The sequence below is a fragment of the Artemia sp. Qi Xiang Cuo genome, chromosome 18, assembly GCF_049724085.1.
Source record: "Artemia sp. Qi Xiang Cuo chromosome 18, ASM4972408v1, whole genome shotgun sequence".
NCBI lineage: Eukaryota > Metazoa > Arthropoda > Branchiopoda > Anostraca > Artemiidae > Artemia > Artemia sp. Qi Xiang Cuo.
Genome location: NC_142811.1, coordinates 16,987,582 through 17,004,397, shown reverse-complemented (window position 1 = coordinate 17,004,397; position 16,816 = coordinate 16,987,582). Strand labels below are relative to the sequence as shown.

General features: G+C 37.7%; 1 protein-coding gene across 1 annotated transcript in view; it reads left to right on the top strand.

The window, feature by feature from the left end:
* Positions 1-16,816, top strand: part of Atg16 (Autophagy-related 16) — a 274,634-nt gene that overhangs the window by 75,008 nt on the left and 182,810 nt on the right. Inside the window, exon 6 of the mRNA XM_089104133.1 lies at positions 7,103-7,238. Coding sequence (XP_088960259.1) covers positions 7,103-7,238 — 136 coding nt within the window. The remainder of the gene's footprint in view (positions 1-7,102; positions 7,239-16,816) is intronic.

Sequence of the window (16,816 nt, the reverse complement as noted above, 5' to 3'; positions counted from 1 at the left end):
TTTTGGTCTAAGTTGTGTTTCCAGAGGTTCGAGTTATTGTCTTGGAATTTCCAGAATTTCAGTGGTTGGTACCTTGACTTTACTGAGTTGATATCTAGTGTTAATGATAGAGCATTGTGGTCAGAATCGAAGTCACAGGGTTTCTAAATTTCTACACTATTTATAATATCTGATGATGTGAAAGTGAGGTCAATGGTTGAGTACTTGCCTATCTGAGGGTTAAGCCGTGTATTTAGGTCTTTTGGGCCTTGGGCTTTGGGTCTTAGGGCCTTTGGGGCTGACAAGGGGCAACTTATTTATGGGTCCCAGCATGTAATTGCTTAGAGGGGTTGCAATTAGATGTTCTGTCGATACAATGACCCAACATTTGTGGAGTAGAATAAATTCACCACTAATTATTTTCACAGGGCCAAAAGAATTCATAATCAGTTTAAATTGTCTCAAGGAGAATTTATGTGTCTATGGGGCATACCAGTTAGCAATACTAATCCACTTATTGCTTCCCAGTAGTCTAATGTCAATTATACCAACCTCCACGTTCCCTTGTGAACGGGAGTCGTGTATTCTAAAAGCTAGGGAATGTTTCACAATTGACAGTACGCCATCATCTGATTTATGGACTCTGTCCCAATGGGCAATATTGTACCCCTTGAAATCATAGACAGTACTCTCCTGTTTCAGGAAAGTTTCTCGAAGTAGAAAAATATCAGGAGTATGCCTGACTAAAGTATTTTGGAGTTCTTTTCTTTTGGCTTTGTTTAATCCCCAGATAATTAATCGGAACACTGAAAGTGAGCTAGTCATTTGTGTGTGAGGGGGCTAACCTGGGTCTCTGTAACTTATTACTACTACCTTCTGGGCTCGGTGTAGCCTCCTTTCCTTTGCGTTTTCTTTCAGAAGGCCTTGGGCTGCTGGTTTGGGATAGGTTGCTACTGGTTGTAGGGCTTCATTCAACTCTGTTTAGGTTTTCAGCAATGTTGGACAGGCGGCTAAGGACTGCCTTTTGAAGATTAGCGGGCATCATCTGAGATACTAGTTTACAAAGTGATGTTATTGTCTCAGCCAGATAAAAGATCTGCTTTGTAGCACCGTCAAACATGGTGATATATTTCTTGCTCAGGTCCTCAACTGGATGTTGGTTAGGTGTCAAAGGGGAGAAGGAGTCTTTATGGGCCATAGGGACGTGGGTGGGTTGTGTTGGAAGTCCATTCTTCAGGTCCGTGGTAGCAGTCCTTATGGGGACATTATTAGTGAAAGAATAGGTTACAATTGCTTTCTTACCTCCATGAATACTGGGCATTCCCTAGTATTAGCAGCATGGTTACCACTTCAGTTAGGGCACTTGAGTACCTGATCTTGTTTATTTTTTTCTAATTTGGGGCATTCATTATGAGTGTGTTGTCCACTACATAGTAGGCATCTTCTACCCCTGTGGCAATTTGAAGCCATGTGGCCGAAACAATCGCAATTGAAGCACTATATAGCCTGGGGGATAAACTGCTTAACTGTATTCCTTGCATCCCAAACAGAGACTTTCAGACGGAACTGAACATCCTGATTGAAGGTGCAAACCAGGGGGATCACAGATGGACTTGGGTTTTGAAGAGCCAATGCAACTTGTGTTATTCTATTGTCAACTTGGACCTCCTTGACAAGGTCATCCAGATGGGTGACCTCCTCAGATGAGATAAATACAATTCCTTTTCTATTTCTGAGTAAAGCAGGATCGGAACTAGGACCAAGCACAAACTTTACTTTACAGCCATTTACAGCTAAATCTGAAATTGAAAGTATGACTGTAGCTACTCATTGGTGTGTAGCTATTATTGTAATGGGGCCATTTGGTCCAAGTCTTTCCAACATTGAACCATAATGGCCCCTGCACTCATGATTATGAAGATGTTCAAAAAGTTTTTTAGCAATAACTGTTCTAATACCCAATGTCAACAACCTAGTGGTTTTCATTTGGACCTTCAACACCTAAAGCCAAAATCCTAACACTAGAGTTATTTGGGTCAGGGTTGAAAGGACTATTAGCCTAACTGTTCCTGTCAGTCATCCCAAAAAAAAACCCAATGGGTTAAAAAATAATCAGGTAAAACAACAAAATAAAATCACAAAAGAAGTAAAATGTCAAATAAATAAAACAAATAAGCTACAAGAAGAGGGGGGGGGCCTTCAGTCAATAATAAATTAAGAAAGCAAAATAAATAAAAATCAGGCACAGCACTAACTTTAAAAGCAGAGTAAAAATGGGTTGATAAGCACTCTCAGCACTTTGATAGTTGCAGTATGCAGGAATCTGGGAAAATTTGCATAAATCACAATAATAGTCAAAGCAAGCCAAGGCAAAAAACGCCCAACAAAACGAGTGTATAGGTGTCAGGGACCCCAAGGGCAGAGCCCCTTGTGATTTAATCAACAAACCGTGGCACAGAGCTATCCCTGCTTGGGAAATGGCAATTTTGAATATATTTTGGTTTGTTTCAATTTTAATTCGTCTTTTTAGCTTGACTGTAGTTCTTGTAAATTTTCGACATACTGGTTACAGATTTTATTTTAGTTTTAATTACAATCTTATTTTCTTTGCCAAAGAGAGACAACAATTCTCTTTGCAAGGCTACATAGCTTTGAATGCGATTTCCACTATCTGTGGTTTATTGACAAGCTTAAATCTGGGAACGTTGTATGAATGAATTTCTGTTCATTACTGCAAGTTTTTTTGTTGTGTAATGTTATATTTTATTTTCAAAGAAAAAGTGGATACGTTTACTTTCTGTTAGGGTTCAACGGCTTGGGATTTGGGTGTTTGGGTTGGCACAGGTGAAAGCCAATTGTTTAAACTAGGGATCTCCTGTGCCAATTCGTTTTCTCAGATCCAATACATTGCTAGAGTTAAAATTATTACCTTGAACTACTGTGGTTTGCTTGTGACGATGAGGTTTTTTTTTAATTTTTTTTTTTGCATTTTGTCGTGGGCTTTTACCTCCTGGTAAGTTTTTAGCTTATAATTTATTTTTATATTGCTTTTCTTTCTTTTACCTCGCACTTTTTTTTGCTTTCTAAGCTTATTCTAAGTTTCGGTTAAATCTTTATAGCGCTTAATTATTGTCTTTAATTTGTTTTTCTTTCTACCTTTTGTAACCAAAAAATAAAATATATTAGACTATAATTAATTATAACAAGATTACAGCTAGCTTATACATGTAGTGCGCGCTTAATGTAAACTCTTGCTGCATAATCCTTTTTAATTCCCGTCAAAAAAAAAAAAAAAAAAAATTCAAATTCGACTTGAGGTGTCATCTCAGGTCCAAGGTCAGTAGATGCATTGCATGTACTTAACAACGAGAGGCCAGCAGTGATTGAGCTCTTCCGAGTTTGCTAGCTTCCAATGACTCTATTTCCGTATTCTGCCCACCTTCGTTTTTTTTTCAACAACCCCCAATTTTTTTTTTAATATACATATCAGAAGAATGGCCTTTTAATGCTGATTCTAAATATATAATGTTTATTAAGTTTACCTTAAACCGTGTACAGTTAGGAATTTGAACGTTAATTATTGTAATATAAACTGTAATGTCCTGTGTAATTGTTTCCGTAATATTATTTCTATTTCGTTGCCAGATACAATCTTCTTGTAGGCTAATTTGAATATAAGGGACTATCGGCTTCATTCTATTTGATTTCTACTGTCAGACCATGTTTTGAGCATAACAGTTTTCATACACTGGTTTGTTTTACATCTACATGGCTCAAAAGCAGCCATGGTTTAAAATTCCAATTTGAACTTTCTTCTGACTCATTTCGTGCAGCTATTTCAGAATTTGAACTTTTTCAACCACCATTATTCAAATGAAGTTCCTCTGCGTAGGGAAAGGAGGCCCTTTTAAGACCTATCCCTGTGCCTCCATTTTCTGTGATTATCGGTTTCTCTCACCGAATTTCTTGCCTTATGCAGACTTTCCATCCCAGCTGGGTAACAATTCTTTTTTTTCGCTTCCTTTGGCGACTTTTACTAAGCTTCCACATTTGTTTTCTTACTTATAAGGTTACTTTTCTCTTTTTTTTCATCCTTTTCCTCAAGTGCTTTCATTACAAATTTATATATCTTTTCCTTCCCTTTGCTTGTGAAACTACAAAACTAACCTAGTATTCGGATTAGCTTTTACAAAGGTAATTCTAATGCTTATTACGTCGTAAAATGCCATATTTTCGAAGCATCTCTACTTCTAAAAAAACACTCGGAAATGTTTTAACCTATAATTGTTCGGACCACAAATTATGTGCTTCCTTTGCTAAATTGTATCAGTGTTATACTTGAACAATAAGTCTATAGCCTCTACCTGTAGTAAGGCTGACTTAGGACCCTATTTTCTACTATTATGTCTAAAACTCTTCTGTTTCTACCAACGTTTCATCGGTCCAGCTAGATTTTTTTTTCTTTACGTATTATCTTTTAATTCGTGGAACAAATACTTTATTATTTAGTGATATGCGGCACTACTACATTGCATTTATTACTAACACTAAAAAAACTAATAATTATACACTTACTTCTACTTGCTAAAAACTAAATACTGTAATTTTTTTATTTTACAATTCTTGATTGAGCCTTTTTTCAATTTTTTCTATTGTACCCAAATCTTTGAGAGGACACATATCTATTTCTAATAGCCAAAGTTCGAGCAAAGCTGCTTTAAGTTTTGTTAATTCCAGCGCCGCTCAACGCAAAGTACATTTACTTTCCCCTTTTGACAAAGCCATTTCTGTTACAATATACAATTTTTATTTTGTCATCTCGACCCAGTTTTTCCAACTTCCACCAGTTGTGGTAATTTTTTTTTTTGGTATTTAAGTGGTGTAGTGGTAGATTCCTTTATTCTCCCTTATAGGGGAGATAAACTATGGCCCTAAGGTAATTAAACTTTGGTAGCGTGCCTTAGGCTATGACCGGACTAATGAGGCGTACCAGCTGGGTATGTTCGAGGGGCTAAAGGTAGATTGTAGAGAGGTTGGATATAACACAATACTTTATTCAATTAACATATAATAATACCAGATATATACTTTCTACTGGGACTGGCTATCCCAAGTAGACCACAAGTCTCGGAAAACTACAATAACATACAAGAAAATACTTAGAGGCTTACAATTATCCGACAAGATTCCTAGGTATTTCTAAAAACGAAGAACCAGCTATCAGTCCAGCATAAAATTAGTATCCGTCTGCACCTTCCCATAAAATGTATCTTTTATACATTTTCATCAACCACACCTTCCTTAACCCATCCGACACAATAGCTAGGAAGTGGTGATTTCTAAATTTCCCGTTAAGCAGAAACTTTGCAGGATATGTTGCTTATCTTAATAAAAAGTGGTATTTCTAAACTTTGTATTTGCGTCTTAGTATATTTTTACTAAATTCATAATTAACTAAATTAGAAAGCTTTACCACAGATAACTCTAAACTTAAATTTTATAGGTCTAGAACCATCATAAAAACCCAATTCTTTTAATGTTTATATTATTATTAAAACGCCTTTTTGTAGTGTTTTGGGTACTCGCATTAATAGTGTAACTCACCTCTGCAAAGTTAACGCACCTCTGCAAACTCTTTCAAAAATACTTCGTTTCTGGTGCAACGCCCATAGTCATCTTCGGGCATACCTCTGCTATGCACGCCCCGCCTTCGAATAAATGTGTCCTATCTAAGGCCTGTCAGTATTAAGAACCATATATTTGAAGCTGGAACTTAAGTCAGTCCAGAAACGGGCAAAAATGATCATCCTGAGTAATAGAGGCATTTTCAACCACAATCCCCTCGCGATCCTCGAACTACAAAGTCTAGAGACCCAGTTGGGTGACCTTATCCCGGTGTTTGACAAAATGCTACTCTTTAACCGCTTGCCGTGACATTGTACCCCCGGAAGATTCTATCTCACAGTCTTACGAGACAGAAGCTAAAATTTGTACCTGTGTGTACTCGAACAATTCGCTACCAGAACTCTTTCGTGCCCATTTTACATCATTGTATAAGAGCTAATAATAACATGTTTTATAATGCAACGTAATTTTAGTCATTGCGCTACGATTGTCTTTTTTCTCTTTCGCTCTGACAAATTTTTGATGGATATCTTCCCGTATGAAAATATGTGTTGTAATTTTTTGACGAGAAAGTTGAAGAACTATGCATCTTTTTTAATTTTGCGGTTTTAGTGATTATGTGGTCGAGTTTATTGACGTTAAAAACCTTGTGTTAGCACAATGGATTGATGCTCTGCTTGGGGATACAGGTCCTGGGGATCGATCCCCGCCGCAGCAAGGTTGGGCGATAGGCTCACTACCTGTCCCTGTAAAAGAAAGATCAAGCAACTCAAACGCCGATTTGCTGCCCCATGTGCCAGCAATGGCTCAGGAGGATCGTTATTTATATAATCAAATTTCTTTAATACTTCTCGTTTCCTTTATATCTACATAGATTTTTTTTCCTTGCTCAATGGATAGCGCGTTGGACTGTCTATCTGAAGGTCACGGTTTCGACTCCTTTAGTAGTATAATTTTTTGTTGGAATATTTTACAATAGTCGAATTTTTACAACTTGTTTTATTTGAATAACGTCATGAATTCTTGTAATAGTTGTAATACATTTTTCTGAAGATGAGTGTCTGGGCTAAATATTTAAAAATTCGTATAAGAATTTAGTTTGATATTTGATAGTATAGAATAATTTTTCGGTATAAATATGCGATAACATTTACCTAATAAACTAAACTGAAATTAAAGTTCTTAAAAAATTGTTTTTGTTTTCATCGAGCAAAGCTTTGTCCCCCGGTACTCCCATCTTATTTTAGCATGTTATCTAAAAATGGATCAAAATGTACATTATTGATAATGCTCTGACAACAGAAATATTGATGTTAAATGGATTGACTTAGTCGTTTTGTCTTCTTTTGGTAACCCTGTTTAAATGGCTGCCTTATCTGGCAATATCAACCAATAAAAACCACTTCATAGAACTGTTTATACCGAATATCTACTGTGAAGAATTGTTCATTTTCTCGAGTTTTATTTGAAGAGGTTTATTTAGTTGATTTTTTTGTAGGACACATCACGCTAAGGTACGACGTGAACTAGAAGAGGCAGTGAAAGAACAAGCGACACCTATCCCAGCTGATAGTGTTATGTTTCCCGTCTTTCTTCCTGCCACAAGTTTACCAGATCAAGCCTTCAGGAAATTTGTAGGTTTGCCTTTATTAATTTTTTATTTTATTCTCTTGCATATTATTTTTCTTTGTTAATTTATTTTGTTTTGTTTTATTTTTTATATTAAATTTTGTTATTTTAATTTTTTATTTCGTCAATTTATTTATTTTATTAAATTTTTATTATTTTTTCTTTTTTTTAGAATTTTCCGAAGAACTTCTAGTACCAAGGACATTGAAAGTGAAATTGAACTTTTTAAATTGATTAAATGAAAATTTATACAACTATATATGTCTCTAGAAATTGGGAAATTAGTTTTCAATAAAAATGAACTCCATATGCAGTTGTGTAGTTTTTTGGTAGTATTGGCTGCCAAATCTAAAAAACAACTAGGGTGAGAAATCAGCAAAAGAAAAAGCTAAGAACATGTGGCGCCAAATGAAGGAGGTTTAGCTTTCCCTTGAAGATGTAGTTATCTTTGAGAACCAACTTATTGTAATGTTTGGATTTTTTTTACGGTGAAAAGCGTTTTCAAATATATAAAGTTATTTTAACGGTTCAACATGTTAACACTGAAAGGAATGTGGTACTGTTCTAAAAACTTAACAGAAAGACAAATCATAACAAGTTGTGGTTTTATAACGGCATATAAGCAATATCTTAGGAACAGCTTAGAGTATTAAGGCTGCTAAGGGTATGAAGGTGAAAATTATACGGATCATTGAGGGGGAATTTGAATTAAATCAAAACACTAAGAGTACATAGGTTGCCAAAAGGGCGTATAAGCAATGTCTTAGGGATCGGTTGGAGTATTAAGTTGAAGCTTACAGGGCATGTTGTGGGGGATGTTAAACTAACCAAAAGGCAATGTTTTCATGCTATTACTACAACTTCTACTACTACTACTACTACTGCTACTTCTTTTACTACGGTTGCTAATGCTACTAATACTACGATTAAAGCTAAGGGTATTAAGTTGAGAATTTAAGGGAATGTTGAGAGGATGTTGAACATTATCAAAACAAACTGTCTGCCTGCAGGTTGTCAAAAGGACATTTCAGCAATGTCCCAGTAACTACATTGGGTATGAAATTGAAACTTTCAGATTATGTTGAGGACAGATGTTACAAAAAAGATGTTGTGTGCATACTGCTACTAGGGGTGCTATTACTATAACTACGACTATTACTACTACTGAGGCTAGGGGTAGTTGGTGAAACTTTCAGGGACTGCTTAGGGGGACTTTGAACTAAATCAAAACACATTATGTGAATGTAGGTTGTCAAAAGAATGTATCAGCAATGTCCCAGGAACTACTTAGAGTTCTAAGTTGGAACTTTCGGGGTACTTTGAGGGGGAATGTTGAAATAGCCAAAAAATGCTATATGCGTATGCATATACAGTTTCTGAGACATTGCTGATATATCCTTTTGACTAGCTAAATTGCACAGACTGTGTTTTCATTCAGTTCAACATTCCCTAAGCATTCCCTGAAATCTTCACCTCACTACCCTTAGCCTCATTAGTAGTAATAGTCGTAGTTATAGTAATAGCTAGGACTAGATACTACCGCTACAATTACTGGTACCATGATTACTGCTGCTACTGAGGCTAATGGTATCAATATGAAACTTCCTGGGAATGTTGAGGGGGATGTCGAATTAAATCAAAACACACTATGTGCATGCAGATTGTCAAAAGGGCATATAAGCAACATCTTAGAAACAGCTAAGAGTATTAAGGCTACTAAGGTTAAGAGTATGAAGGTGAAAGTTATAGGGAATATTGAGGGGAATTTGAACTAAATTAAAATCCTATGTGCACGAAGGCTTTCAAAAGGACGTATCAGCATTATCTTAGGAATCTGTTGGAGTATCAAGTTGAAACTTACAGGGCATGTTGTTGGGGATGTTGAATGAACTAACCAAAAGGCAATATTCACATGATATTTGCAAATTACTAGGGACTGTTGAGGGGGACTCTGAATTAAATCAAAACACTGTACACGCAGGGTTGTCAAAAGGGCGTATCAGAAATATCTTTGGAATCTATTGGAGAGTTAAATGAAACCGACTGGGCATGCTGTGGGGGATGTTGAACTAACCAAAAGGCTATATATGCATGCTACTGCTACTAATTCTACTGCTACTACTGCAACAACTGCTTCTACTGTTACTAATGCTGCTAATACTACGACTAAAGCTAAGGGTATTAAGATGAGAATTTCAAGGAATGTTGAGAGGATGCTGAACTAAATCAGAACAAACGACTTGCCTGCATGCTGTCAAAAGGACTTATCAGCAATCAGCAATGTCTTAAAAACTACTTAGAGCATTAATTCGAAACTTTCTTGATATGTTGAAGTGAGATGTTGCAAAAAAAAGAAGGTGTATGTGAGTAGATATGACCCTATTGATCCGGTACCCACACCTTATTTGGGCATAGAACCACGTGGTTTATGGTTTTTGTCAGTGAGAATGAAAAAACAGGAACTTTGTCACATTTATGTCTGTTTTCTTGGATGGTTATGTGTGTTGGTCGTTTTATTTGATGTTTTTCATGGATGGTTATGGATGATTTATGGTTTTTGTCAGTGAGAATGAAAAAACAGGAACTTTGTCACATTTATGTCTGTTTTCTTGGTTTTTGTCAGTGAGAATGGAAAAACAGGAACTTTCTCACTTTCATGGATTATTGAGTCTAATGGGAGCAGGTCAATGACAGTTCCTTCATGTTGTTGCTCTCAGCAAATGTTATGAGTTTCCAGGAAACCGTTAGATCACGTGTTTCCTTCTCAGCCAATCAGAGGGCGTGCTTACATAACAATTTGACCTTCATATTTCCTATATGACGGGCAAGAAATGTGATCCAATTATAAGAAAGTATTGTGACACAATTGAAACAACAATGGAAAAATTTGATAAATTAGAGGCCATGCCAACTTCAATTTGCAATGTAAGTACATTTTTTATTTTCAAATAAAATTATTTTCCTTGGTCACCCTTCAGTATATTCACGTAAATCCCCCCCCATACAATACAAACATCATTATACAATCTTTATACTCAGTGAAAAACGTAAAATATATTCTTTTACCCTCAAAACCTAACCCCCCCCCTCCCTGTTTTACAACAAAACTCTCGCAAAAAGAAAAAAATATCAGTTCGTTAAATTTATGAAATTTCAAGTGTTCTATATCCTAGCTAAAAGCGACCATTGACTTCCGTCACTGTTGTTATTAACCCGCTCTGGTTTTGATATAATGCTCTACGCCAGGTTAAAATTAGCTGTCACCCTTTTCCATTTGTGTTTACGAACGAGGCGGTCAAGTCAAAAGGAACTGTTCTTCCGTCAAAATTAAAACACTTTGATGCAATTGCAATAATACGCGATGCTATATTTTGAAGAATTGAAACGGGTTATTTTCAAATTAAGGTCTAACAATATATTTAGGACAATATGTAAAAGGGGGGAGGGGCAATGCCATCGCTTCTAACAGCTTCGTTGTAAGTAAATTATGTAAAAGGGAGGGGGCAATATCTCAATTCTACTACCATCAGTGTAAAATGCAAACAAACTGTGCAGGGCTAGAAAAAAAGGCCTCTAAGAGTGGCAAGAAACTTATATTATGTGTAAATTGAATAGTATTTTAACCACTGTTTTCAAAATATAGGTATATAAGCCGCTGGGTTAACGATCTAATTTAAAGCCTATAGACTGGAAAATTTATTATTTTTCTAAATGGTAAAAATAGAAACAATGATTCCTATCCTATGCCTATAGACTACTGATTGTCTAACAAAAACGTTTGATTTCTAGGTCTAATATATTTCTCGCGAAATTTTTACTTTTTGCTGTACTGAAATGAGATAAATGCTTTTCTAGACAAATTCTGGTTAATAACTTTCTTTCTGTAAAAAAAGGGGGAAATTATTTTGATACTAATTTTTTCTCTTCTTTTTAAGGCCAATTATGAAGAATTTGTTGCCCCTCCAGCTGTAAAGAGAGCTATGGGTACCGCAAATAGCGAAGAATGCACGACTCCTCCATCCAAGAAAGCGTGAGATGACAAGACCGCCCGATCAGTGCCAACCCCAATGCATTCCGGTCAAAAACCGAATAGACCGTGAGCCGCAAGGCTGGAGAACCCCGCTATACAAGCCAGTGAGATCGATACTGCATCTATGCAAGCCCCTCTTAATCGAGCCTCAATGCCACCTCATCAAGTGCAGCCATCTGTTCCAGCCCTTGGCTCGACTGCACAAGTCACAGGTCCTATAGAAGTCGCAGTCCAACCTGCGCAAGAAATTAATGACATCGCTTGCACATACGCCCTCCTTGGACCTCTAATAGCTGACCCATCAACGCTATGTCAGGAGGTTACCCACCAGCATGCACTACCTGGACCTTCGGGCACCCAAGCCCAGACGGATTATGCAAATGTGAGTATTTTTTCCTACCTATCTATTTCTTCCAATGTTTTTTCTTTTTCACTATTTTTCAACCCTGTGTAAACTTGTATCAGTGAGAAATTAACCTCTCACCCCCACCACTATTTTCTCTGCCCTCCATCAGAGATATCTAAATGTATTTTTTTTTAGCAAAGAAACCACTCTTTTTTCTAATCTTTGCTATCACTTCGATATCTCATATATTTTTAGATACCATTGAAACTCAAAATGCTATTCCGTTCACAATTGAATATTATCTTGTTTTAATCTTTGGCTTAAAGCTCCGCACAAGCATATAAATAGATCTGTTTCACCCCCTTTCTTGACGTTTTGTATCATTAATGATTAGGCTGCCAAGTCTAGGATTTTAATGCTTTACGTAATTCTATGTATTTTTCTGAAAATAACAAAATTGCCTTCAAAATTTGCTTTAGATGTTTGGGAAATTTGAATTCTATATAAGCGTGAAACCCTTTATAGGCCCACCAATACGAGCCACAATTTAGGCCCGTGCTGAAAAGGGGGGGGGGGCAGATTTACCCTCAAATCTTTTTGCACACTTAAAAAGTGCAGTAAATTAATGCTAATTCTCAACGCCTTTGAAACGGAATGCTATTTTTTCACATAGTTTTAAGAGAGAGATTATTCCATCTGTCACATATCAGTGTCCTTATTTACAGTGAATATTTCAATCTTGCCAAGATTTTAGCGAGGGGAAATCAAGTTAGCGGTTCTCGACATTTTGAAGTTCAATCGTGGGACACTCGCACAAAGGCTCACAATAATGAGTTCACTGAATCTTTTTGGAATTAGAAATAAATATTTCAACTTTTGAAGGACATTATGTCAAGGGGACAAGAAAGAGCTATGGGGGTGCACCGCGGTATGCGCTGCGGGTCAAAGAAGCGCCATAGGGTGCTTTGCGGACCAGGAAAGTGCCGCAGGGATGCGCCGCAGGGGTGCGCCGCAAACTATTTTTGAACAAATGGCCGCCTTCTATGTCATATCTTAGATTGTATTAAGTTGGAACTTTCAGTTGAATTAACCAAATGCTAGTATGTACATACTGCTACAGCCCTACTCAGTGCTGACTTTAAATAATACGTAAATATTAATCCAAATTTTAACAGTAGGGATGATTTGAACACTTTGAGTATAAGCTATTTTTTATTTATAGGTTGGTACATTGGTCCCCTACTCACCATCGAGTGAAGAAGAGGAAGAAGGGGCAATGAACATTCAGGACAATTCAGCCATCAGTGACTGGCATGGTACCATTAACTCTGATGAAATACCTTTTAATATTGATGAGTTTCTTTGTAATTATTTCAATGTAGAAACTAGCACAGTTGAGCAAGGTAATGTTCCTGAGGTGGACTTGAGTCCAAATACCCTACATATTTTTGAGGCATTAACTGGAAACCCTCTCCCCACTGATTACCCACTTCAAACAACTGAAGTGGAGCAAATTCCAAATATTATTGAGCAACTTGGGGGAAGGGGTATATAGTGCCCCAATGTTCAATGGTCGTACAGAATATTAAATACGATGGTTGTTTTCACTGTGACTTTTTGGGATCACTGTAGTACCCGTATAGGGGAAAAGGAAGCTTTTAGCCATGTAGAGATTCTGCATAACTATTTATATAAAATTTGTGCAGTGCTCGAGACTCAAATTCAGTTATGGGGGGGTAGGGAGTCAATTAAGGTTTCTATAGTTTTAAAGGCTTTTTATTTGAATGAAGGGAAAAGTGAAGTTTATTATCATTTTATACATTCCGAGATGCGCGTACTTTATCCGAATTTAGACAATTTTGAGGGTGTTTTTAGTGAGTGGGTAGGGCAAATTATAGCGCATCTCGAGAACTATAACGAAAACGGGAGCGGGTCTGTAGTTTTATTTATTTAAAATTTAAGCGTAAATTTTTGTAAAATTAAGAAAGATTTTATTTTAAGAGGGGGGCATGGGGGAGGGAGGGCAGTAGAATTAAATTATAATCCAGATCTAGAAGGCTGTCAAGGTGTCCAAAAGATCTGTTTTTAAACAGATCAAATGTGTTTCAAGTATGCTTTACTCATATCAGCATTCGAGCCTCTAGCACGTGACGCTACCAAGACGAATTTAGACAATTGAGCTGTACATGGGAAGGACGGGTCCGATTTTCCCGTTTTAGATTTTTCATGCTTAGAAGGAAAATACCTATTAGCGCTACGATCGATAGACATTTTGAGAGGGCTAATGTCCACTTAAATATCGGCGTTGCTGTGGTTCACTACGAAACAGAAGTCGAAGATGAGGTTGGTTCTAAAAAGAAAGGGATGGTTATCTCTGTAAGGGGCCCGTCAATTGATTTGGTCAGACACTGGGTTTGGTTGTTATATACACCACCTAGTCAACCGAATGCAATTGGCCATTTTAACCCTATCACTGACATTAGTAGAGTTCTGGGGGAGGGTAAGAAACAGAGTGCCCGTTTTTACTGCCCGACATGCCTCTCTAGATTTTGAACTGATATAAAACTATGGGGTCACATGAAGCATTGTAGACAGCATGGATATCAGACAGTGGAAACAGTTTCAAAGGATAGGGTTATTAAACGTTCCAAAAATTTTCAAGGCACCATCTTCCAGTGTTGCAAAGAATCATTAGACCGCTAAGCGAATCGAGTGGAGATGAATGACCCCCTATATCCCAACTGTGTCAAAAAATACCAGGTCAGTGCAGTGTCTTAAGCTCACGCACAAAGAGACAATTCTAACACTATGTGGCTGTTATAAATAGTAGAAATGTTGGATGAGGGGGAGTGTTTGGTCTAGGCACTGATTACTCTGCGGGGCATGTCTTCTTGCGATATGACACGTGCTAGGAATACGCTATACCTTACGGTATGGTCCGCGATGTGAAGTAACACGGTACACGATAAAAAAATGTGTGTAGGTTTTTAGGGAGAGGGGTTAGAGGAGGATCAAGGAAGTAAAGGGAAAAGAGGGGGAGGGGGAAGTCAGAGACCATAACCCCTTGTGGCAGGAAAGATCCTCTGGGAGTAGTAATTTTAGGGGGTTGCACATCAATCGTGTAATTTAAATGTTAGCCAACAGTTTTTTATCCCTGTTTTTATCCACAACTCTAATTATGACTTAAAATTTATTTTAACCGGCACTGGCACGTATGCACAGGGAGGGAAGGGGAGTAGACAGTCCATGGGTAAATAGTTCATTTACCTATAACATTATTCCCAAATCGGCCGAGAAGTTGTTGCTTCTCGAACTGAAAGGGCAGGCAAAGGATAATGGACGTACGTGCTGGAATAAAATCAGATTTTTAGATTCTTTTAGTTTTTTTCCCGAGACATTGAGTCAATAAATTCAAGTGCAGAAAAGCGACAATATTGATAGCTTTCCCTTGCTTAAACAGCCCTTTCCAGACAGTGAAATGTATGATCTGTTGACCAGGAAAGGTGTACACGCATATGATTATTACTGTTCTGGCGCTCGCTTAAGTGAGGTGAAACTACCTCCAATTGAAGCTTTTTACAATTCACTGACCAACAGTGAATGCATAGCCGAGGAATAAGAGTTTGCTAAGACGGTGTGGTCCAAGGGGAATTGTAAAAATGGGTGGGATTATTGTAGACTGTACTTGGCCAGTGATGTTTTTCCTCTGTTGAATAAAGTCTGTAAGAATACAGACCAAATCTATTCAGTGATCAGGCAAGACATTGGATATTATTTTTCTAAATCCCATTCAGTGATGGATTTAATTTTGAAAATTAGTAGGGAGGAATTAGACCAAATCACAGATTTAGATAGACACCATTCTGTAGAGCATTCAATGAGGGGTGGGCGTGTTTTTCACTGGGATCGCGTCTTATCAACCGATTCGAGCGGAAAAGGAACGGTGTAAAGTCAAATGCAGTGTTCTTGGACATGAACTCATTGTACCCCTCGGCAATGTCCCACTACTCTTTGCCGTGTGGGAACTATAAATGGCTTGAGAATCCGTGTTAGTTCCACGACAATACTAACGTCGTGTAAAACGGGCCAAAAGTTTGGTTATTTGAAATCGACGGGCAAAGCCCGCTAACACTACACGACTCTGTCAAAGACTTTGTCCTTCCCTGTATCAATTAAACCGTGACCAGAGACTTACTGAGCCTCTACACCCGGTCAGTGGCTGAGGATATGGGAATGGATTGGACTCCATCTAAACAGAAACTGATTGTTGATTTGGACCCTAAGGAGACTACCGTTGTTCACCATGTGCGTTTGCACTGAATGGTGAACAATGGTATCAAAATTACCAAAATACATAGGGTCCTGCAGTTCAATCAGAAACCATACTTGAAAACGTTTATCGATACTTTTGTCGATAAACGCTCTAGGGCAAACTCAAAGGTGGAGAAGGAATTGTACAAGCTCATTCTAAATTCAGCGTTTGGCAAAATGTGTGAAAGCGTACGTAACAGATCTCGCTGTGACGTCGTGACTGACCCTCTAGAGTGTGCACGTATAAGTGCCGACCCCAATTTTACATCATTCACGCGCATAGAGGCTAGCATGGTTCTTCTACACAGGAAAAAGCGAAATGTGGTACTGAACAAGAATATAGCAGGCGGCAGTTCAGTATTAGAAATTTCAAAAAAGCTCATGTTGTCGTTCTTTTACAATGTGTGCAAGGTGCAATGGCCACGGGAGGGGAAGGTTCAAGTTTACTATGGGGATACAGATTCTCTGCTGTTAAAGGTAAATGGGACTGAAGATTTATTGGGTGATTTAGAAAATGGGGAACACATCAGCTCGCGGATGGATTTCACCCACTGGAATCCATCACTCTACTCCGAGCTGGTAAAACGTCAAGCTCCAACCAGCTATTTATGTTAAAATCAGAGACGGGGAGTGATTTGATATCCAGGGGGGTGTTCCCGGGTCCCAAAGTTTATTGCGTTGAAACTCATAGTGGGGATGAAAAAAAGGCGTGTAAAAGGGGTGCCTACACACTTTGTAAAGAGCAATTTCAACTTGAGCGTGTACAGAGACTGTGTGGAAAGTAGCCTAGTGCCAGGAACACAAGTGCTTGCAATTTACTCTCTACAGTATAGAAATTAGACTGTGAGAGTGAAAAAAACAATTTCGTGTATATCCGACAAGGTTTGTGCTTCAGA